The 25,404-nt window shown below is 35.7% G+C and overlaps 1 protein-coding gene across 2 annotated transcripts in view; it reads left to right on the top strand.

The window, feature by feature from the left end:
* Positions 1-25,404, top strand: part of Gpc5 (glypican 5) — a 1,347,364-nt gene that overhangs the window by 664,693 nt on the left and 657,267 nt on the right. The window contains exon 8 of one of the 2 annotated variants that reach the window (XM_047554611.1): positions 572-960. The exons of the other annotated variant lie outside the window; for it this stretch is intronic. Coding sequence (XP_047410567.1) covers positions 572-594 — 23 coding nt within the window. The 3' untranslated portion in view covers positions 595-960. Of the gene's footprint in view, positions 1-571; positions 961-25,404 lie in introns of those variants that run through there. 2 annotated transcript variants of the gene reach the window in all.

Below are 25,404 nucleotides of genomic sequence, written 5' to 3'. Positions count from 1 at the left end.
TGCATATAGTACAGATATCTTTATAGTTATATATATATACACATGTATAAGGGATAATACTACTATGGTGTCCTATAAATTCAATGATTCTGCTCCATTTACACTAATGTATAAGTTGATAAATACTTTCCTAATTACTCTTGAACTGATTTTTTTGTTTATGTTTTTGTTCATGTTTTTTTCAAGCAACACAGGGGTCTATAAACTTCAGTATAGTATACATTTTGGCAACGTTTTGGCACTAAAATATTTATGCACCTTTTAGGAGTCATTTTATTTTGATCAATTATTTAACATTTTTTTAATTAAAAGCTATCTCCACTTTTAATCCTACCTAAAGTCTGTTATTAAGTGTTAATTAATATGTTTCTTATAGAAATAAGTCATCTATAAGTTTTCATGGGTAGGAAATATAAAATATTTTCTATATCAGTGCAATGGCTTAAAAATCTAGGAAGTGTTTTCTATGTTTTATAATATTTAATTTGCTCTTTACATAGATATGAATCTTTCATTAATACCCTGAAATTGCCAAATGGGATGACTTTGAACCTTCACTTTGCCCCCGCAGACCCCTGCAGCCAACATGCTTGATATACCTGGTATCTGCCACATCCTTTCAAAATGGCTACTTCATGCAGGTTGTGAACACAAATGAAAAAAACAAGTTATTTTCTTTTAGAAATGCAGAACAAACCAAATATCATTAAAATCAATACCTCTTTAACAGTTTAATTACTCTTCTGAGGCCTCTAAATTCTGATAACTTCAAATGTGGAAAAAGCAAACCAGAGTTCTACTAAGGGTAGACTATAGGAAAACTATACCATGTATTATTTTGTAGCAGCTTTTCTAACAAGTCTTATGTGATATTATGATTTAAATTGTACTACCTTTGCTGTAAAATAGAGCAAGTTTATTTTAATAAGGTGGTTCATAGATGTAATCTCAGGCAAAATGAAGTTGATCACAAGTTCATTCAGATACCAGATATTAAGAAAACTAATTTTAAGTCTTCAATTTTTTTTGACATAACTAAGTTCTGTCTTTATATTCATCACCATTTTATATGATATTGTATGTAGTATATTTAGAAGTTTCAGAAAAAAGTTTTACTTTCACTGAAAGTCCTCCACATGACATCAAAGTCTGTTCAGTGTCTGCCATTGATACTTTTCCTTGTAGTGGCATCAGAGTCCCTGCAGGACAGTCATAATATGAGTTCACATAGACAAGACCAGAGAAGCATTCTGACCCCTTGGTCCTCTGGAATATTCTACCCACCCATCCAAGCTCTTTTCTTCAGAAGGACTGCTCATCTTCATGCTCTCCTCTTATGTCCTTTGCTGAGGTTTTCCGCCTATTCCTCCTCATCCCAAATGCTAAATATTTGAACAACTTAGGATTCAGTTCTCAGGCCTTTTATCAGCTTGCTTTACAACCGTCCCTTGTTCCAAGAATTCTTACTCAGTCGTAAGAACAATAATAATGTTTCCCTGCCATTAATACTACTATCCAGTTCATAAGCATTTCCCAAGGTGACCATTTCAGGAGGTAGATGTATTGGAACAAAAAGTATTTACTTAAATAAGACTAATTTAGAAATAGTAGAATAATCCATTGGAATATTAACTTGCTAGATCTAGAAAGAATTCTTGGTAGATATTCTGTAGTGTAAAATGAATCTGGCTATTATTTACATTGTGCTCGGCATTCACTTAGCAACCTTATATTAGCCTTTAGCAAATGAGTCTATATCCTAGTACTAAGAATGACCTTGGGGCGGGCCAAGATGGCAGACTAGAGGGCGGCTGCATTTCACGTTGCTCCAGGACACAAGATTCAAAAGAGGAGATAGTGAGAGACTTGGGACCAACTCAAAGCCGCCGGGTAAGTCTCTCCCATTGGAGAGGCGTCCCGGATGGGGCGGTAGCCCCGGAACGCAGGGAACTTTGTGAAGTGGAGTTGCTCGGCGAGACACCCCTCCCCCAGCTGGAGCGGTAAACACGGACAACTGGGATCATCGTAGAGGAGGCGGCTCAGCACAGCGCTTGGACTCGGAGCAGCCACTGGGGCTCCAGGCGGCTGCCTGAGGAGGAGCTGCGTGGCGAGCTGTTTAGACCCAGAACGACCGCTTCTGAACACCGGGGGGTTGCCCGGAGGAAGAGGAGAAGCCCGGCGGGTCGCTTGGTCTAGGAGTGACTGCATCAGAGCCACAGGCGGTTGCCAGAGGAGGAGGCGAGTGGTGAGTTGATTGGACTAAAAGCGACCGCTCCTGAACACCGGTGGCCTGCCTGGAGGAGGAGCGTGGTGAGTCGCTTGGTCTCAGAGCCACCGCTCCTGAACACCTGGGGGGCTACCCCGAGGAGGAGGAGGAGGAACAGGGCGGGTCACTTGGACTTGGAGTGACTGCCTAGGGCTACGGGTGGTTGGCGGGAGGAGGAGACCCGAAGTGAGTTGCTTGGACTCCTAGTGACTGCGTCGGAAACCGGGCGGCTGTCCGGAGGAGGAGGTGTGTGGCAGGTCTCTGGGTCTCGGAGCTATTGTACGGGGCTCCAGGTGGTGGCTCAGAGGAGGGGCTGCACAGCCAGGCGATTGGTGCAGAGCAGGGTCCCAGGAGCTAGGTGGCTTCTTGCTGGAAGAGCCGCACAGAGACACGCCTAGGGGCGGAGCGAAGTTTCCAGGGCGGCGGGCAGATTCTCTGGGAGAGGCAGCCTAAGGAGACTCGCCTGCGAAGGGTGAGGCTCCCAGGCCCAGGACGTAGGTTCGGGCCCCTGGGAATGTTGCAGAGGAAGACAGCCCAGCCCAGGTGGTAGTTGTAGATTGAGGTGAACCTCTAGGAGGGCAACTGACCAGCGAGACGTCCCCACCGAGTGAGTCTTCCCAGCCGGGGGAGGTTTTCCCACAGGGACGGTAAAACCAGAGACACAGGCACAAACAGGCCTTGCCTCAGCCCGCAGTCTAGTTCCCCATTGGATGACCATTGGTCAACAAGTGGAGGCACCTCTGCCCACTAGCAGGGAATATACGCCACCTGAGGGTCACCACCCCTAGAGAGGCAGCTTCTTCGTGGAGCTCTGCATTATCAACCTCCTCCAAGACTGCAGGCTACTGAAGGATAAGAGGGGATATACTAGCAATCTTCAGGGACATTATAAGTCGATAGAGGAAATCTGCAATATCTTAATGACCCACTGATTCCTGAACAATATGAGAAAACAAGGGAAGAAAATGCCCCAAACAAATCTAGATGTTATATCAATAAAATCCAACGACAGCATGGCAGAAGAAATGACAGAAAGGGAGTTCAGAATGTACATAATTAAAATGATTAGGGAAGCAAACGATGAGATGAAAGAGCAAATGCAGGCATTGAATGATGAGATGAAAGAGCAAATGCAGGCATTGAATGATAGCACCAATCAACAGTTAACAGAGCAAATTCAGGAAGCAAAAGATCATTTCAATAAAGAGTTAGAGATATTGAAAAAAAACCAAACAGAAATCCTTGAAATGAAGGAAACAATAAACCAAATTAAGAACTCCATAGAAAGCATAACCAATAGGATAGAACAGCTGGAAGACAGAACTTCAGATATTGAAGACAAAATATTTAACCTCAAAGTTGAACAAACAGAGAAGATGGTGAGAAATCATGAACAGAATCTCCAAGAACTATGGGATATCATGAAAAGGCCAAATTTGAGAATTATTGGGATTGAGGAAGGCTTAGAGAAGCAAACCAAAGGAATGAACAATCTATTTGAAGAAATAATATCAGAAAATTTCCCAAATCTGAAGAATGAAATGGAAAATCAAGTCCAAGAGGCTTATAGGACTCCAAATACACAAAATTACAACAGACCCACACCAAGGCACATTATAATGAAAATACCTAACATACAAAATAAAGACAGAATTTTAAAGGCTGTGAGAGAAAAGAACCAAATTACATTCAGGGGGAAGCCAATATGGATATCAGCAGATTTTTCAATCCAGACCCTAAAAGCTAGAAGGGCCTGGAACAACATTTTTCAAGCTCTGAAAGAAAATGGATGCCAACCAAGAATCTTATACCCAGCAAAACTTACCTTCAAATTTGACGATGAAATAAAATCATTCCATGATAAACAAAAGCTAAAAGAATTTACAAAAAGAAAGCCAGCATTACAGAACATTCTCAGCAAAATATTTCATGAGGAAGAGATAAAAAACAAAGAAGCAAATCAGCAAAGGGAGGAATTATCCTAAAGGAACTGTCAAATAAAGGAGGAACCAAGATGTGTCAAAAATTTTAAATATGAACCAAATGACTGGGAATACAAATCATATCTCAATAATAACCCTGAATGTTAATGGCCTGAATTCATCAATCAAAAGACATAGACTGGCAGATCCAACAGTATGTTACCTGCAAGAGACTCACCTCAAAGAAAGAGATACCCATAGACTAAATGTGAAAGGATGGGGAAAAACATACCATGCACATGCACTCAGCAAAAAAGCTGGAGTATCCATCCTCATTTCAGATAATGTGGACTTCAAGCCAATGTTAGTCAGAAGGGATAAAGAAGGACATTTTATACTGCTTAAGGGAAGCATAAATCAGCAAGATATAACAATCATAAACATCTATGCCCCAAACAGTGGCTCATCCATGTATGTTAAACAAATCCTTCTCAATTTTAGAAACCAAATAGACCATAACACAATAATACTATGTGATTTTAACACGCCTCTTTCACCACTGGACAGATCTTCCAAACAAAAATTGAACAAAGAAACCATAGATCTCAATAACACAATCAATAATTTAGACTTAACAGACATTTATAGAATATACCATCCAACAAAGAGCGAATACACTTTCTTCTCAGCAGCACATGGATCCTTCTCTAAAATAGACCATATATTATGCCACAAAGCTAATGTCAGCAAATACAACAAGATAGAGACACTACCTTGTATTCTATCAGATCATAATGGATTGAAGTTACAAATTAATGAAAGATAAAAAACAGAAACTACTCCAACACCTGGAGATTAAACAATATGCTACTATATGATGAATGGATAACAGAAGATATTAGGAAGGAAATTAAAAAATTCTTAGAGGTAAACAAGAACAAAGAAACATCATATCAAAATCTCTGGGACACTATGAAAGCAGTACTTAGAGGAAGATTTATTTCATGGAGCGCATTTAATAAAAGAAGTAAAACTCAAAAAATAAATGACCTAACACTACAACTCAAAGCCCTAGAAAAAGAAGAACAGACCAACACCAAAAGTAGTAGAAGACAGGAAATAGTTAAACTGAGAGCTGAAATCAACGAAATTGAAACGAAAGAAACAATACAAAAAATTGACAAAATAAATAGTTGGTTCCTCGAAAAAATAAACAAAATTGATAAACCTTTAGTCACACTAACAAAGAGAAGACGAGAGAAAACCCAAATCACTAAAATTCGGAATGAACAAGGAAATATCACAACAGACAGGACTGAAATACAAAACATAATTAGAAGCTATTTTGAAAATCTATACTCCAACAAAATAGAAAATTTCGAAGACATCAACAGGTTTCTAGAGACATATGAATTGCCTAAACTGAACGAGGAGGACATACACAATTTAAATAGACCAATTTCAAGTAATGAAATAGAAGAAGTCATCAAAAGCCTTCCAACAAAGAAAAGTCCAGGACCAGATGGGTTCTCAGCCAAGTTCTACAAAACTTTTAAAGAAGAGCTCATTCCAATACTTCTCAAAGTATTCCAGAAAATAGAAGAGGAGGGAACTCTCCCAAACTCATTCTATGAAGCCAATATTACCCTGATTCCTAAACCAGACAGAGACACATCGAGGAAAGAAAATTTCAGACCAATATCCTTAATGAACATCGACGCAAAAATCCTAAACAAAATTTTAGCAAATCACATACAAAAACATATTAAAAAGATCGTGCACCATGATCAAGTGGGTTTCATCCCAGGGATGCAAGGTTGGTTCAACATCAGGAAATCAATAAATGTCATTCACCATATCAATAGACTTAAAGTCAAGAATCACATGATTATTTCGATAGATGCAGAGAAAGCATATGATAAAATACAGCACCCCTTCATGCTCAAAACACTAGAAAAAATAGGGATAGTGGGAACATTCCTTAACATTGTAAAGGCCATCTACGCTAAACCCATGGCTAATATCATTCTAAATGGTGAAAAACTGAAAGCATTCCCTCTAAAAACTGGAACAAGGCAGGGATGCCCTCTTTCACCGCTTCTATTCAATATCGCCCTTGAAACTCTAGCCAGAGCAATTAGACAGACCAAAGAAATTAAAGGGATACGAATAGGAAAAGAACTCAAACTATCCCTATTTGCTGATGATATGATGGTATACTTAGAGGAACCAGGAAATTCCACCAGAAAACTTTTAGATCTCATAAGTGAATTCAGTAAAGTAGCGGGATATAAGATCAATGCACATAAATCTAAGGCATTTTTATACATAAGCGATGAATCTTCAGAAAGAGAAATTAGGAAAACTACCCCATTCACAATAGCATCGAAAAAAATAAAGTATTTGGGAATCAATCTCACAAAAGAGGTGAAAGACCTCTACAATGAGAACTACAGAACACTAAAGAAAGAAATTCAAGAAAACCTTAGAAGATGGAAAGATCTCCCATGTTCTTGGATAGGAAGAATTAATATTGTCAAAATGGCCATACTACCAAAAGTGCTATACAGATTCAATGCAATTCCAATTAAAATCCCAATGATGTACCTTACAGAAATAGACCAAGAAATTATGAAATTCATCTGGAAGAATAAAAAACCCAGAATAGCTAAAGCAATCCTTGGCAGAAAGAGTGAAGCAGGGGGTATCACAATACCAGATCTTCAACTCTACTACAAAGCAATAGTAACAAAAACGGCATGGTATTGGTACCAAAATAGAAAGGTGGATCAATGGTACAGAATAGAGGACACAGACACAAACCCAAATAAATACAATTTTCTCATACTAGACAAAGGGGCCAAAAATATGCAATGGAGAAAAGATAACCTCTTCAACAAATGGTGCTGGGAGAATTGGAAATCCATATGCAACAGAATGAAACTAAACCCATATCTCTCACCATGCACGAAACTAAACTCAAAATGGATTAAGGATCTCGGAATCAGACCAGAGACCTTGCATCTTATAGAAGAAAAAGTAGGTCCAGAGCTTCAACATGTCGGCTTAGGACCAGACTTCCTCAACAGGACTCACATAGCACAAGAAATAAAAGCAAGAATTAATAACTGGGATAGATTCAAACTAAAAAGCTTTCTCTCAGCAAAGGAAACTATCAGCAATGCGAAGAAAGAGCCTACAGAGTGGAAGAAAATCTTTGCCAATCATACTTCAGATAGAGCGCTAATCTCCAGAATCTATAAAGAACTCAAAAAACACTACACCAAGAATGTAAATAATCCAATTGACAAATGGGCTAAAGAAATGAATAGACACTTCACAGAAGAAGATATACAAGCAATCAACAAACATATGGAAAAATGTTCAACATCTCTAGTAATAAGAGAAATGCAAATCAAAACCACCCTAAGATTCCATCTCACCCCAATTAGAATGGCGATTATCAAGAATACAAGCAACAACAGGTGTTGGCGAGGATGTGGGGAGAAAGGTACACTCTTACATTGCTGGTGGGGCTGCAAATTAGTGCAGCCACTCTGGAAAGCAGTGTGGAGATTCCTTAGAAAACTTGGAATGGAACCACCATTTGACCCAGCTATCCCACTCCTTGGCCTATACCCAAAGGACTTAAAATCAGCATATTACAGAGATACAGCCACATCAATGTTCATAGCTGCTCAGTTCACAATAGCCAGATTGTGGAACCAACCTAGATGTCCTTCAATTGATGAATGGATAAAGAAAATGTGGTATATATATATACAATGGAATATTACTCAGCCATAAAGAATGATAAAATTATGCCATTTGCAGGCAAATGGATGAAACTGGAGAATATCATGCTAAGTGAGATAAGCCAATCTCAAAAAACCAAAGGAAGAATGATATCGCTAATAAGTGGATGATGACACATAATGGGGGGTGGGAAGGGTTAGTGTTGGGGTTGGAGTTGGGTTTAGGGAGGGGGGCAGGAATGGAGGAAGGAAGGACTGTATAGATGGAGGGTAGGGGTGGGAGGGGTGGGGGGGAAGGGAAAGAATGGCAGAATGAATCAAACAACATTACCCTATGTAAATTTATGATTGCACAAATGGTATGCCTTTACGCCATGTACAGACAGAGAAACAACATGTATCCCATTTGTTTACAATAAAAAAACTAAATAAATAAATTTAAAAAAAAAGAATGACCTTGGAAGAGAATATTGTATTCAAAATTTTTTTTCCATGTGCACAGTAAAGTAAAATTAACCCTTTGTTAGCTACTAAAGAATAAAAGATGCTGATTTATTTAGTAATATATAAATCTTGGCTTTCTTATGCTTATTTTAAAGATCACTTTTCCCACAAAATCTCAGCTAGGCATAGAGGTTAGGGAGAGTTAAAAAAATACAGATTTATTTTTCTTTCCATAACTACTAAAGTATGTATTTATATATGTTGAGTTTATTATGTGTTTACTTTATCCATTCATACAAACACAAGTCATATTTTTAGGGTTATTTAGATTAAAATTTTTTGGCATATAGAAAATAATCTTGAATAATGACTATGCACTTTGGTCTACATTTCACAAGTGTCTGATACTAAAGGATCAGATAAAACTCTAAATGATAAAACCACAGAAATATTCACAAAGAAATACTTCCTGATCTTGTTCAATGTTCAAAATTGTAAATACTTTGATTTTGCTAACTAGTGAAACTTTTACAGTACTGATGAAAATAATACCAAAGAGAATTGAAATACATGTCTAAGATAAATGCATTTTAATTAATATGTGATCACTATGAATATAATATTCTGATTATACATTTCCATTTTGGTTTACAAATAATTGAGACTTGTTCTGTTTGCTATTTTTTAAACATGATTGTGTGTAATGGAATATGGATGCTTAATGAATCACATAAATTCCTCTTTCCTTCTCTTGAAAAGTTGTATATTGCATTCATGGATTTAAGTAATAGATTTAAAATAAAGGAGTTTGTCCTTGAATGCCTAAGTAATGATTTTCATTGCATTGACTTATACCGATGTTAAATCACTGAGGTGAAAAGGGAAAACCTATTAATTAAAATTTAAAGAAGCCTCCTACCATGCATCCCAGATCAACAGCTATTCTACAGTGTCTCATAACTAAATCTGTACCACTCTAGAGGACATAAAATAAAGTTATGGTCTTTTTTCAACAGCATAATTCTATGTTAATATGACCAACAAAACAAATAAAAAATTAAAGGTCAAGAAAATATCATTGGATACATTTTATCATGATTTGACTATCATGATAACTGTCAACAAAACCCATAAACAAACCCATATTTCATTATGTTGAAAATAAACAGTGTGGATATTGAAATTGTAATATTCTCCCTCAATGAGAATTAAGTAAGGAAGTGCACCATGTAGAAAAATGTTAGTTATACCTTTGGATCTTTAATGACTTTTTTACCTCTAACTATGTAGAAAGAGTGATTTTCATATAGATTCTTAAGCAAAAAAATTAAAAGCTAAGTTTAATTAATTAAAAGTCTGGTCTTAGAGTTTCTCAAACCTTCTTATATATAAAGTTACTTGGATGTCCTGTTACAGAGTGAAATATGGTAGAGGAAGATAGAGTTGAGACATTTCTTATGATTCAGATGATGGTGTTGCTTGCAGTCCAAGACTGCATTTTAAGGAGCAAAAATTTATACCTTTGTTTACTGCAGTTCTTCTCTATTCATATCTCCAAAATAAGTGTCTAGTAAAAAAAAAAATTTTAAAGATTTTAGTTGTATTTATACATTAGCATTGCAAAAGAGCATCATATGAATGAGAACATTAGGAAATATTACAACTGAGCCAATAATGGTGGCTTGCCCTATATGAATTTTGGTGACAATCTCAGTTTTATTGTTTAGCCTTGGATTTACTTCCTAACACTGAAAGAGAGCCATTCCCATCTCTCCTCAGGATACAAAGCCCTCAGGTTACCCTTGCTTCCATTTTGAATCAGTACCTTTGGTTTCTTAGCAGCAATGTTTCCCATTTATCACCTCCTCCGGCTTGTGATGAACACTGAAGAAATAACGTTCACAATCCCCTATATCGCATTAAATGCCAGTGGAGATAAATCAAAAGTTTTATGTGTACTCAAGGAAAGGAGAGAGACTATCCAAATGGGGAAGTCATAAAATACTTTGTGAAGGAGACAGACAAAGGGCAATCGGGACACAGACAAACAGATTGTGACTGCAATATTTATGAGAAAGTGGCATTTGAGAGGGTGGACTTATGATTTGATTTCAGGAACTGATGATAGGAAAGAAGGCATCCTGGGAAAAGCAAGCATCATTTTTATCTCAGTATTCCTCTTGTGCTTTCCTTAGGAAGGTCACTTGGAGAAACATGGTACAAGTCCTCTCATGGTGAGCCAATGCATGCCCTTTATGCTTGAAAGTCAATTTTGGTGGACACAAAACATTGACTTTCATTTTCTTTCCTTGCATTTGTAAGTGAGGTTTCTCTGCTTTGACCTTACTTCTAAGTTGTCATATGTTTTTAAAAGAATTTCTATTACATTTTTTTTAATTTGTGGGATCTCTAACTTCTTTTCTGAGTTTTTCTAATTCTGATTTATGTTGTTATTTGTTGCTGTATTCTTTACTTACTTTTAGCTCACTTTGAAATTGTACATTTAATTTTTAATCTGTTTTTGAACATACCTTCCTAGTGTACTTTCATTATTTGTAGGAGTCATCACAGAATATGCTGCCTTCTTATGATTACTTTTTGTGGGATTTGGCTTAATACTTTTCTCATTTTTATTTTTGTGTTAATTTAAATTTTGCAAATTTTTAGAGATCTGACTCATAGCTTTTCTAAAGTTCTATTATTTTCAAGAAATGTTACGGGAAAATATAATGATGTGTTTTTTGAGATGGCCTGTCTCTCTTCCCTACATTTATCCATATCTTCTTTTTCCTAGCTCTGTTATCCTTGTCCCACTGTTCTTAATTACAAATCTAGAAGTTTCTCTCCAATATGGACTCCCCTTTGACCCCAAATCATATAAAAATCTTGCCAATTTTTTCAAGTGATCATTGGCTTCCAAGACTCGAGCCCTCTTAGCTCTACATATATAAAGGCCCTAGTACTTTTGCCCACTATTGGTGTGGACAAAAATGTCTTACATTTTCTACTGATTTCCAGTGAATACCTGTTGACTGTTTGGAGTCCTATTGTGTTTAAGTGTTCAACTAATGCTTTCTGCTATACACGTGATGAAAGTATGCAGATTGTACATCCTTGCTTGTTTCAGTTTCCAGGAGCATAAGCATAACTCTTCACTAATATTTGCTTAAAATGGTGTGCATTTGATCTTAGTTTTGCTGTCAAATTATCCTTTCTATTTCATGTAAGGATTCATGGGTGTCCAAAAGCTATGTTGTCGCCACCACTATTACCTTCCCTGAATCTCCTAGATCATTGTAAATATTTAAGAATACAAAATGTGATAATAATAGATGATACACTGATGTTATTCTTCATCTTTGGTCCTGATACATTTATAAATGGTTTGATATTAAACAGCAGTGATTTTAAGTTTATATATCCCCTATTGTGTTTCTGCCAATGAAATAGACTTTGTTAGCAATTGATATATGAATGTACCACAATTTGTTGTCTATTGTTTCCAAATATGAGTATAAGTAATACCAACAGCAAACCTCTCTATGAATATGAGTTTGTGTTATTCCAGGTGGTAAACTTGATCTTCAAAGTGATTGTATAAATTTATGTTTGCACTAAATTTATGTTTGCACTAGTACTGAAGAAAATTATTAGATTTTTTTACCATGATTTCATGTCTATAGACTTTTTAATTTGCCAAAGTTTGAGTGTACATGGCAACAAATATTTTTATGTGTGTCAAAGAAAATGTCACCAGACAAAATTGAATAGGCCAGAAAGACATTATTCAAGGGTATGACAATAGGGAAGAGAAACTGAACTCAACTTCACTGGCCTAAAGGCAGAGGAGTTTTAGGCCTTGGAGTGAGCTCATGGAAAAGTCTTGGGATGGTAATAGGGGTAAGGCTGGTCAATGTGATTGGGTAAGTCATCCTTTTGCTAACTTGGTGCTTGTATTACCTACTACCCTTCTGCAATGTGGAAAACAGTACTCTCTTTTCTAATAATTGCATTTCATACACATGCCTCCCCAGTCCTTGAAAAAGACAACCCTGGATTGTAAAACTGGAAAGAAGCTGGGGAAAGATTTCCATCCCAAAGAGGCAGAGAAAGAATTTCTAGTAACATGTTTTCTAAAGTACATCCTCAAGAAAAGAAATTTCAGGGGTTTATGGTCTGGAAGAAATGAATAAATGATTCTATAGTCAGGTCGAAGGTTACATTATAACTGGCTTAATGAAGTGCATTTTGCTAATTACCAGTAAATTTGATCATTGCTTTTGTTTGTTGGCCATTTTTTTGTGTCTATTTTGTTAATTTCCTTTTTTTGTCTCTTTTTAATATTTCAATCCAAGGTTGATTTGAAATGTCTCATTATATACTGAACTAGTAGTATTTTGTCAGTACATAATATTGGCAAGTTATCTGCTGCTTCTGGCATGTCTTTTAAGCATATAATGTATTGCCTTTATAATCATAAGGTGCTCAAAATTCAGAAGGAGAGACAGATGCAAATGTTGAAGTGTAAAGTTATAACCAATAGAAAATATGAAGAAGGCATAGAGGGGGCATAAATAAATGATAATTAATTGTATGGGAACTTTCCTAGGAAAAGAATCCTGCAAATTACACTTCAGCTAGGTTTGCACGAAGAATCAAAGAAAGTCGAATAGAGAATGGGATAGACTTCATTCCAGGCATAACATTTACAAAAAACACATTTGTTTCAGATATCACAGTGTTTTCAGGGGAGCACAATGTGTGTGCTCTTTCTGAAACACACCTTTTGAGGAAATAATGAGAAAAGAAGCTAGGAAAGCAGCCGGAGATTTCAGTAACATAGAAGAGTATATATAATTGCCTGGCTAGTAGCTGGGCTTTGTTCTACAGGAAATAATGGGTTTACTCACCTTCAAAGGAATCCAAAAAAAAAAATCTATATATTCAAAGCATAAGGTACAATTGATATAACAAGTGATGGTGATATCTGAGCAACAGTTAGCTCTACATTGTCCAATTGACAAGTCCAAAATGAAACATACCAACTTTCCTCCCAAAGCAGAGTTCAGTTTTCCTTTCTTAGTTGATACATGACTAATCTCCATCCTCCAAAGCCAAAAAGTCAAGTTATCCCACTATCATCTGCTTTCCTCACTCTGCCCATGAAAATGAACCCATTTTCCTTACCACTAAATCCCTTTTAAATATATTCTCTCTCCTATTCTCAATGCCACTTTCTTAGCTTAGCTCCTCAACTTCCTGGCTGGAACTGCTTGTATAATGTCTCACGGGTCTTTTTGCTCTCTCTTGGCCATTTCTTTGCTTCTCTTGATGTGATATTTTTAAATTGATGATCTGGTTCTTTTCTGAGATATGGGACTTCAAGCTACCATGTAATGTTACTAGGCAGAGAACTAGACCTCTAAAAAGAGGAGATTAGCTCAGTGTCAAAAGTTGAATAATAGCTTTTAATTTTTTTTTTCTTTTTGCCTTTTTTGTTGGTACTGGGAATTTGAACCCAAGGGTGCTTTTGTTAAGCACCCAAGGGTTCTTAACCATGAGCCACATCCCCAAACCCTTTTATGTAGAGACATGTTTAAACAGCTCTAAGATGGCGGCTGGCATTGGGCCAAGAGGTGGCGCATAATTAGTGTTAACATGGCGTGATCTCTTATGACCTTTTGCCTGATTAATTAATGTCTCCTCTGTGCTAGTGGTCAACAGATGTTCCTCATTCTTTCTTGATTGGTACCGTGGCGTGTGCTCCAATCGTGCTAATCCTAAGCTGATTGGCTGCGTTAGTTATATAAGACATTCTCTTCATCTGGGTGGGGGTCCCAGGTCACAGGTTGCAGATCGCAGAATGCAGGACTAAGAACGCACCTCTAGCATGCATCTCTAGCATGCACCTTTAGGACGCAGGATGCAAGACGTACCTCTGAGAAGAAGTAGCAGACCTCTAAGAAATAGCTCCTCTGAAAGCGTAGTCTCTCTGATAATAGTAGCCTCTCTGAAAGTGTAGCAAGCCTCTCTTCCTCTAAAACTTCCTCTAAAAGCAGGCAAGCCTCTCTTCCTCTATAAACTAGCGAATAAGCAAGCAAGCAAGAAAGCAGTCCAGAAAAAGATAATAGAAGTAGTTCATTCCCAGTCCACCTCCAATAAATTCCTGCTGGATTGTTGCTGCAGGCGGCAACACTTTTATTTTTATTTTTTTAAATTTTGAGACAGGGTCTTACCAAGTTGCTTAGCACCTTGCTAAGTTGCTGAGGGTGGCCTCGAACCTGGGAATCCTCCTGTCTCAGTCTCCCCATTTGCTGGCATTATAGGCATGTGTCACAACATCTGGGAAGACAATCAATTTTAATTATCCCAATGACATTGAGATGCTTGGGACCAAATTAAATTTTCTCAGTAAAATGAGTCATGGCATTGTTTTGTTCTACCTGTCTTAAGACAGTACTCTAAAAATCAAAATAACCTTACAGCTCTTGTGCTGGTCATTTGCCTGCTTTTTTGTGACTCCAAGCCTACCCATCTATCAATTTTTTATACTTATGCAAAATAAATTTTGCAAATGCTTCAGTCGAGTTTCCAAACTACAGAAGATCTATAAATTTACCAGATTCTTTTGCCAGCTAATTTGCTGTTACTTATTCTGTCAATGGGAAGTCCTAAAATGAGATTAGAATAAAAGAGCATACTCCCTTACTGTTTCCATTTTCTGTTAGTGTCACATCCATGATGGAAGATCTTCCTTTGCTCCAGACACTTTTAGCTCTTATATTAGCAGATATGCTTTGCTCCTGAGGGTATCTGCAGCAGCTACCTTTGCCTCCATTGCCAATCTGCAGTGCCTCCTAAACATTTGAACATCATTCAGAGAAAGCTATACTCCCAATGTCCATCGTGAGATGTATACTTCCTTTCCAATACCTTAGAATTTAGCTGTCCTATCCCTTCCCCCTCTTCAACCCTAGGAATGAGGGCTGCTCCCTGTAATTGCCAATATCCATATTCCTTAATTCCCCTTTACATGTCTATACATCAATTTCACTATTTAAAATTGTGTCTGTTTCCTTGACTGGAACTTATCTGATACAGCTGGTGTTAAATTTAGAATCAGAACATATACTTATTACCTGAAAACCTATCTTCCTGTTACTTTTCAGGGAGGTCAAACTATTAGAGTTTTCTGTGGATGTATATTGTACTGCAGGTTGACATCTGTTTTGCCATTTCCTCCAAATTCCAGAGGAAAACAATCTCATTGAAAATTCAATGAAATAACTCATTCATGCTTGGATATTGAACAGAGAGGAAGAAAAAATAGTTGTCTTCTTGGTAAGAAGTACCCTGGAGGCAGCCCTGAATCACTGAATCTTTGATTTAATTCAATGTAGTATCAAACACTATCAATGAGACTAGTATGGAAAACTATTTCTCTGAGGACTGACCACTGGGACTATTGGGTTTTCCATGGAGACAACCATATAGGGCTGGAAAAGTTTGAAACAGGTTAATTAATTCATAAATAAATAAATAAAAAGCCAACAGAGCCAAGGTATGGCATGAAATGTTTTTGTATCTTGAAAACAATTTTCAAGTCTCTTTCCTTCAGTGTTGCTGACTCCAAGTCCACCTAGATTTTGTATATTTTAATTAACTCTGTAAAATACAATCAAGTATTTCTTAAACATCCTATATTTATTTATCAGAAATATATTTAGTATGGTTTAATTATCTAATCTGATAATTTTATTGGTTCCTATGGCCCACTTAAGAGTATAATTTTATATATTAGTTGCAATAATCATAATGCATTGTAAGATTTGTTAGGGCAAGTAGGAAAGCATCTTTTTATTTGTCTGTCCATGACAACACTTTTTTTGATCATGGAATACATAACTTACATAAGAATTATCTCTGTGCATGTTTAAAATACATATTGTAGAGTTCGACCAAAAATACTAAATCACCTTTCAACAGAAGAGCCCAGAAACTCATATTCAACAAGCGTAATAAATAATCATTATTTCCAGTAAAGCTTAGAACAACTGCCTCACAGTTTTTACCACAGTGCTTCCAAACATGGGACATTTAATGAATGTGTTCTGAATTGCATGAATGGATATGAGCATAATCTACATGTCTCTAAGAAATGTCTTAATTAACATTAAAAACCAGATTTTCTAATGAATTTAAAATGTTGACATTTATTTTAGGCAAGAATATTATCAAGAAACCAAACTGAACATAAATATGTTTATATGCAAATCTCAAAGCTGAGTTAAAATAGTAAATTTCATAAGTATAGGTTTCTTCAACAATTATGAGGATTTGTAAATTGTATAAATAACTTTCATATTTTCACCTGGTGGAGACCTGACTAGAATTTTTCACATTAGTTAAATGTGCTATTTTGAGTGAAAATTAATAATCAAGAAGTAATTATTGAGTGCTAATTGTTAAACTGAAGTGTAAAGCACTGAACTTAAGAGTATAATTTTCTAGATTAATGTGTAATGTCTCAGTTTTGAAGGAGATACATTAACACAATATGTAGTATTGAAGTGTAATTTTTGATTGATTTTGTTTGACTTCCTTTAATTTTCCTGTAACTTTAGTGTTTTGTGCTAATTTCTCAATATAAATAATTAGGTTTACCTATTAAGTAATATATAAAATTTAACTCCAGTTCCCTGGTTACAAATATGTGAAACAATATGGATTTTATATCATAACACTTCAAAATAATTATCAATAGCTCTTACTCCCATGTTACAAGTATAGTCTCTATAATCCCTTTTTTGTTTTTTTCCTGAAATCTAAACCACATTGTGGAGCTTATAAGGGAATAACATGGCACTAACTTCGTACAAATTTTGAACTCCAAATTAAATTTGTGTCACTAATGGCTTCTCTTTTGTAGTCCTAACACCGTAACTATCTTTTCTTGGCAGTTAACCCCTTACCTCCTTAATATCTACTCATGCATGCATTGATCCAATAAATACTTTCTTGGTACTCATTCTACCCTAGTCACCAGGCAAATTTCTGACTCTAGGGGATAAACATGAGTAATCATGAAGTTACAGTGCAATGTGAGGAATTTCACTTGGAAAAAGCAGACTTTATAGGAGTACATAAGAAGGATAACTCACCCAGTCTTGGGGATAATGGAAAGATTTCTCAAGGGGAGGGAAATAGATTCTGACACCTGAAAGCATAATTGTTAATAAAGTCATGGATAACCAGGGAAGCAATCACTACAGAAAGAGAAAGAAGCAGCAGAAACAGAAACCTGATCTTTAAAGAAACCTGGGCATTCATAGGGGACTGCATACATGCAATTCCAGAATGTTGTATATAATGTAGTCTGGGGATTGGCATAAGCCACTTCATGAGTCACTTACTAGTTCTTGCTGTACCAATAATCCAGTCATGGATGCTCAGATTTTCCCCTATTAAAAGTTCTCAAATTGCAGTGTTACAAATGTATTTTAAAACAATAAAATAAAAAAGAATGTATTTAGAGAGAAAGTTTAGGGTCAGTCACTGTAACCCAAGTACCAAGTAATGATGATATAAGTGAAAATCAAATTCCTATGGCGATTTCTCCACCTCTTAAGTGAACTTGATTACACTCTCATCAGCTAACTTAAATTTTTCTGTATATCTATATCATGACAATGTAGTTTATTTATTTTCTTTTTCTATTTCCTCATAGACTATGAGTTTCTAAAGATGGTTCTTTGGGTTGATTCTATTTTAGGCTCTCTTGGTGTTCTGAAGATAACTTGTCATCATGGCATAATGTTCCTCTATGTAGGTTCAGCAAAAGTTGCCCAAGCTCAGTGAACAATCCTAATAAAAATTCCCTGTCTCAAAGGGTCTGTTGTTAACAAAACTTAAAACTAAAATGTGAAAATTGAGTTTTTAAATAATCTTAAGAGCACATTGGCACTATAAAATAATAGATAATATTTATCAGAGTGATATTCAATCATAGTGCCTAGCCCCATTCTGAGTATATCCATCCATTAGCATATTAAATCTTAACAGAAATCTGTAGGTAGTATTGTTGGCACATATATGTTGAATCCTTTGCCGTGAATTACATTAACTCTAGCTAGCATGCTGCAGAGCCAAGATTCAGAGCCAGGAAATAGTATTTCAACCAAAAATAATGCGAGAGTAGTCTTGGGAGATTATGTATAAGAAACTCTCTGCCATATTTTAAAAGTTTTGAAGTTATTTTTGTATTTATGGGCAAAATAGAAAATTACAAAAGAAATTTATTGAAAGAAAAGTATCTTTGAAAGAGTATTATTAAATATTTGTCTAAATCCATGAACAAGCAATTTAAAAAGTAGGAAGTGTTCAGTTCAGTTATATGCTTCCTATAGAGCAAGGATTCATTTCATTGAACTTTTAAAGAGGACCAGGAATGACCTTTTACAATAAAGCAATAGGTTTCATAAAGGAAATACACTGAAAAATATATAAAGTAACATGACCTCTATTTGTGGTTCTATTTCTAATGTCCAGGGATCTTGAACAAGGTTTGGATCTCATTTGTCAGAGAGGCTCACAAAATCCATTTTATCTCTTAAACATTATATTTCAGAGAAGGGCATATTACAAAAGAATGGTTGTTACTTATAAAAAATCTTAGATATAGTTGATCTTGATGAAAGCCATCATGATAAAACCCATCAGATAAAGACCCATCTTGTAAAGATACATCTCTTTGCCAAAGTTAGATTATTCATTTGAATCATCTAAAGAAACAACATAACCAAAGACCTGTGAGACGACTCATTAAAGATACGTTGCGAGTACTGACTTGCAGATTTGCATTTGTGCTGAATAAGTATATGGATTAACTTTAAATAAGAACAGATTGTCCCTGAATGGGTGCTATTCTAGGGGGAAGGCTGTTTAACTCTTGGTATCACAATGAACTTTGTTCAAGAGATAAGAAGGCCGAAGTTATCCTGAGAAATCATTGGTAAAAAAGAATAATCACTGTGTGATCTTAACTGTGCTTTTTAGAAACATGGCTCTTGGTTCTGTGAGGAACATTGTGGTCATCTCTGTATCTGTTGGTCAGTCAGCTTCTCATCCCTGTGACCAAAATACTTGGCACAACAACTTAAAGGAGGAAAGGTTTATTTTGGTTTATAGTTTTAGAAGCTTGAGTCCATGGCTGGTTGTCTCCATTACTCTGGGGTCCGAGGTGAGACAGAACATCTTGGTGGCAGGGTGCAGTATAGGAAAGCTGTTCAGTTCATGGGAACTGGAAACAAAAAAGAGAGGGGTCAGGGACAAGATATAGTCCCCAAGGGCAAGCCCCCAGTGTCCTACTTTCTCTACTGCGCCCCACCTGCCTATAATTTCCACCTCCTCCTAGAAGTCCATTCAAATAATTAAACCGTCAAATGGATTAATCTACTGATGAGGTTAGAGGCCTCATGACCCCAATCACTTCCCAAAGCACCACCTGTGGACATTGTTGCATTGGGAATCTAGTCTTCAACACATGAGCCTGAGGGGGACATTCCAGATCCAAACCATAATAGCATCCAAAATGATGCAATAACGTAAACACACACACACACACACACACACACACACACACACACACATGATCTAGCCTAAATAGTGAAATGTTCTTGACTAATGGCTAACAGAATTTGATAGGGAAAGTAATGTATATAAGGTGTTTTAAATGGATCTTGAAATTGGGAAGAAAAAGGCCCAAGTTACAAGTCATATGAAAATCCATGTTCCTCAGTTGTCCCCAATGAAATGAGTAAATGAATTTTTATGTGATTAACTGAAGCTGAAAGAAATTGACTTGAGAAACAAATCTAGAATACAGAGCAGAAGTAACAACGTATAAAGAGATACTGCACAAATGATGTTTTCTGGAGCAGGAGTTGGGACAAAAACATCAGAAAAGCAATGCTGATTTTAAAGACTGACATACAGAAAAAGTTCAGAGGGTAGCTTTGGGTAAGTTAAAGACTAAGATGCCAGACCACCTGCTGTGGTCACACAGAGCACCACCTTTGGACACAAAAGCTTCCGGATCCCACTCTGCCATCGTGGGAATCATGTGGATACCAGAGCACTGTGGCTTTCAGAAAATGTCATTTATTGTTTTAAATTGACTTCTCAGCTCAATTCCATCTTATTCATTTTAGTTCGACTTAGTTTTCCCTATCAACTTAGGACTGAGAAGTATCAGGAAAGAAAGGAGGGAGGGAAGGAAGGAGAACAATTTTTGTCTCAAACTGAAAAGCCTGCAATTTGAAGTGTCATGTTGTTAATGAGATCCAGTGAGGAGGCCCAAACTTGTGTGACTCCATGACCTTGAAGCATGTGATGGCAAAGGGATGGGGATAGCTGTCGCTTAGAGAGGGTCAGCTGAGGTTCAGTTGATGCACATCTCAAGGTTGACTTTCTTTCTTCAAAGGTCCAAATGACCCCCTCACCTTCAACATCTTCAACATCTCATTTAAAAGAGCCTACTATCCAACCTCTAAACCCTCATTAAATATCTTTGAGGTTTAAAAATTCACTCCTCTATGATACATTTCTTTTCCCAAGAAAATCTAATATTTTTTCTTATCATCTTTTATTTCAAAGATAGTTTTATAATAAATTAGGAAGAAACAGCAAAAATTAAAATAAAACACTAGCACTTTTAAGATAAATGTTGGATGCCACAAATCCTTAACTATAGAATAAACTCTGAATTTCTTACCTTTCATTTAGTATTAGCCTTTCTTTTCATAAATTTTGTAGGATGGCAAGGGAAAAAATAAAATTTACAATCTGGTGTCTGGGGATATTTTCCCCCAGGACAGAGTTATATATCAGATTTAGTAAAGATTTATCAAGTAACAGTTATCAAATGAAGGAGCAAGTTTATGTGATAATTTGAAGTAGCATAACTGTTCTTAATGGGAAAATCAAAAGCTTCTTCTTATTTAAAAGTACATTAAATTTTTTCGGTTTAGATTCTGGGCCTTGAAAACTATTTTATTTAATGTATATTGTTCAGCATTTTAGATTTGGTCTCCAACTTGGAGATAATTTTCTTAATTTAAAATATTCATTTTAAATATTATTTTTAATGATAAATTTCTTTGATTCTTCTTGCTGTCATTCCATGGCCATCAGCATAGGATACTATGTTGGAAATAGCATCAAGAGAATGTTACAAATAAATTCTCCACCCATCAGAGCCTTTCTAGGAAAATGAAGATAGACAATTGGTAAGGAGCTGAATTTGCAAGTAGGTAAAACTAACTTATTTAAAGGAGCATTTATTTCAAAATATATGGAAAACTTTAACAAAATATATTCATTTTCCCATTAAATGAATGGTTTCTCTAGTTTCAACGTTTATATTTAAATTTATGTGTAGAAGTTCTTTTGCTTTGAATTTCTAATGCACTGCAAAATCATGGTTAAAATTGTTTAAATGGTAGAACTGAGTATTGATTTTCTGATGATGCTAATTTCTTTTAAAACAGAACTTTCTCCATAAAAGAAAAGTTTCTGTTACTATAGGATATTTAATTCCCATCTTATCCCTACACTTCTTATTTCCATAGGACTTATTTACTCAAATTTTAAATGCCAGCTCACTTGGTTTTACCTACAAGATTGCCAGTTCTGAGTATGTCTAATTAAAAGGTTGTATTGCTAGTTCTAAGACACATCCTAGTACTTTAAAATTCTTGAATGAAAGGAAGAATGAATGGATGAGTGGAAACATGGATAGATAGTTGAGAAGATAGTACTGTGCATTTAGGAATTTGGGATGGTTCAGAACAGAGTTCCCCCTTTGGAGTGTGGGATCATGGTGGGTTGTGTGATTACGCAAAGGTACATGAAGAAGGTGAGTTCAAAGCAAATGATAGCAATGACAGCCACATAACATTATTAGCATAAGATTTCTAAAACTAAAAATTATGCATGGTTTGTGAAATTCTGAGATGGTTTTACAGTATTGAAAATCTCAAACAAAACACAACCTTTTGAATTTACTCTTAGATGAAACTTTAAATTTAATTTTGAGATCTGAGAAATAGAATCAATTTTTGAAAGCGTTCTAGGGGGTAAAATAAGGTAGTAAAAAAAGGCAGGATATCTTAGTGTATGGGAAATTTTTCATATGCTTTATAGTCGCAATAAATTTTATGTCTCCCTTGTTCATCTAATGCTCCTTTCATTTAACTGACATGTCACCTTGAAAATATTTTCTAAGAAAGAGCATTTTATAAAAAGATGACTCTTCCTGCCACTTAAAAGAGATGCTATCCTACATGTTGTTTGAAAGGGTTAGCTCATTGTTATTTTATTTCCATTGAAACCCAAAATGTGCAACATGATGGCTGAAACTAGCTTTTCCAATTTCAACGGTTTAATGCTGTTATTAAACAATCCTAAAGCAATTAAAACTCATTTCTGTACTCTTTCTCCATATTTTAAAAAATCTCTAATAGATGTGGTTTTTTTTAATTTAAAAAAAAACATGCAATTGTTTAATTGCACTATACCTGCTGTTAAGACTAGAAACATGATAATAGGCATAGCAGCATTATTCAGTTGTAATTACATGGAATCTGTATCATCGCCTAGTCTTATCTGGTCCACACTAATTCTTGGTTATAGATGGAATTGTTCTATAAAACTAATGCAAAGAGAAAGTCTCCATCTTCCATATACCGTGATATGTGAACTGAGTATTAATGCATATCAGTTGATTTAAAGGCATCTCCCATTTAAATCAATAATTAGTGAATTTTTAGGAGTAGGATTACCAGTGTTAGAGATAAAGCTCTGCCTTAATCACAAGGGTCATTAGGTTTATTTTGCTGGCTACTTTTTTCTTGGCTTAATGCCCTTTTTGCTTAGATATGTTGGTTCTGGGGGTTTCTGGTATGTGAAAGCTGTGCTGCTCTGACCTACTTAACTTCCAGGCTTTACTACCATGTTGCTTCTCTTCCTATCCAGTGGACCCTGAGCACACTAGAACAAGTGTGCCTGAGGCCAGAACATATGCTTTACTTAGTTTCTTCCTCTTAGTAAAATAATTTCTATCATAGTTTCTTATTCAACTGTTTGAATATGAGGTATCCCTGAAAAGCTTCCGTGTTAGTGCAGGAGGTGAAATTATTAGATTATGAGAGCTATGACTTAATCAGCGGATTCATCCACTTGACAGATTCATACTCTGAAAGGATAACTGTACTGGATAGTAACTGTAGGCAGGTGAGGCATGGCTGGAGGAGGCGGGTCACTGAGTGTATGCCATTGAGGATTATATCATATCCCCCTGGCTCCTTCTCTCTGTTTCCTGGTCACAATGAGGTAAGTAGCTGTTTTTCACCATACCCTTCCACCATGATGTTCCATATCACTTCAGACCCAGAGCAGTAGAATCAGCCAACCATGAACTGAACCTCTGAAACTGGGAGCTCAAAATAAAATTTTCCTCCTCTAAGTTGTTCCTGTCAGGTACTTGATCACAGCAATGAAAACTGACCAACACATCAACTTTTATTGATTTTTTTTCCAAGTCAGTTTAATAAAGTCTTTCTTGTTGTTTCAAACAAACAAAAAAAAATCATTCCTCCTATAAAAACACGAAGAACAAAAAGCAGGTGTAGGTGCCATGCCACTCTCTCCTTTTCCTTCTATGGTATGTTGTAACCATTTATGTAAAGATTCATCTCCCCTTACTAAGACCCTTGATATAATCAATAGCTACATTTATTATGAATCAAGAAGAATTTTTAGAATGTAGAAGACAATGCTAAGGTACCTTTAGATACTCCCATACTTGACTATCAGATTCTATTTTACTTTTACAGAAGTAATACATATTTGTGTGTATATGTATATATACGCATATATATGAAATACAAGGGTATTTAAATAAAATTAATATTAATATTAATATTAAATAGAATTAATATTAATTTAATTTAATATTAAATAGAAATTAATGTTTAATTTTAATATTAATATTAAATAGAATATTTAAATAAATATTCTATTACTTCATTCATACATTTAAATACCATGTACCTATTTATTGAACAAAAATTATTAATCACTTTATTAAGTGCCATGCTTGGGAGCAAGAATAAAAAACAGATTAGTATAAAAATCCTCCTATTCCTCAAAGAGCTTTAAGTCATATGTGAAAGGAAAATATAGCGATGTTATAGAATAAAAAATAGCTTAGCAGAGTTAAGCACAGGGTACAATAGAAATAACACACTGTTTGACATTGAAAATGCCCCCCTTGGAACTTTTCTTTTTGTGCATTATAGAAACAGAGATTTTTCTTGAATCATGTGTTGAGATATTAGTGAAACATTTATTTATTTGCCTATTTCCAGAATTAATGCTCACCCTGTATGTCCATGTCTTTGTCTCTCCCTCTGTATCTCTATGTGTATATGTATCTTTATCTACATCTTTGTCAATATTTAGACTGTATATTATATCCACAAATATATGAAAGCATCAATGTAGGACCTGACACGTGTTTGGAAGTCAATAAATAAATGTTTCCTCCTTTTCTAGTTCTAGATTATTTTGAAATTTATGAGTGTATTCTCATAAAGTTGAAGAATGTTCATGTAAGAGGTAACGTTGATCTCACTTGCGATGCTCTGTGCTGTAGTCGAGATACGTGTGCTGAAGTGCTTGTATTGCTGTCTGTGACTTTATAGTTTGTCCCCCTTAGAAACCTTCACTGAACTCTTGGTACAAAGGCCACTAGATGGGGCTTGTGTGCTTAGTACTTTATTGTTTAGAAAAATGCATTTCCTTCTAGATTTTATATTATTTTTTAACTTGGATTACTTCTCTTTAACCTATGCTGTTTTTTATTAACTGTTACACCGTAAGAAGGTCTCATTAGAAATCTATTTATATTAGCAAACGTGCAACATAACTACTACACTTACAGATATGGTATTCCTCA

Source organism: Sciurus carolinensis, chromosome 5, assembly GCF_902686445.1.
Source record: "Sciurus carolinensis chromosome 5, mSciCar1.2, whole genome shotgun sequence".
In the NCBI taxonomy this organism is placed as follows: domain Eukaryota; kingdom Metazoa; phylum Chordata; class Mammalia; order Rodentia; family Sciuridae; genus Sciurus; species Sciurus carolinensis.
The sequence above is the reverse complement of the archived record's forward strand: the minus strand, read 5'-3'. Positions and strand labels throughout refer to the sequence as shown.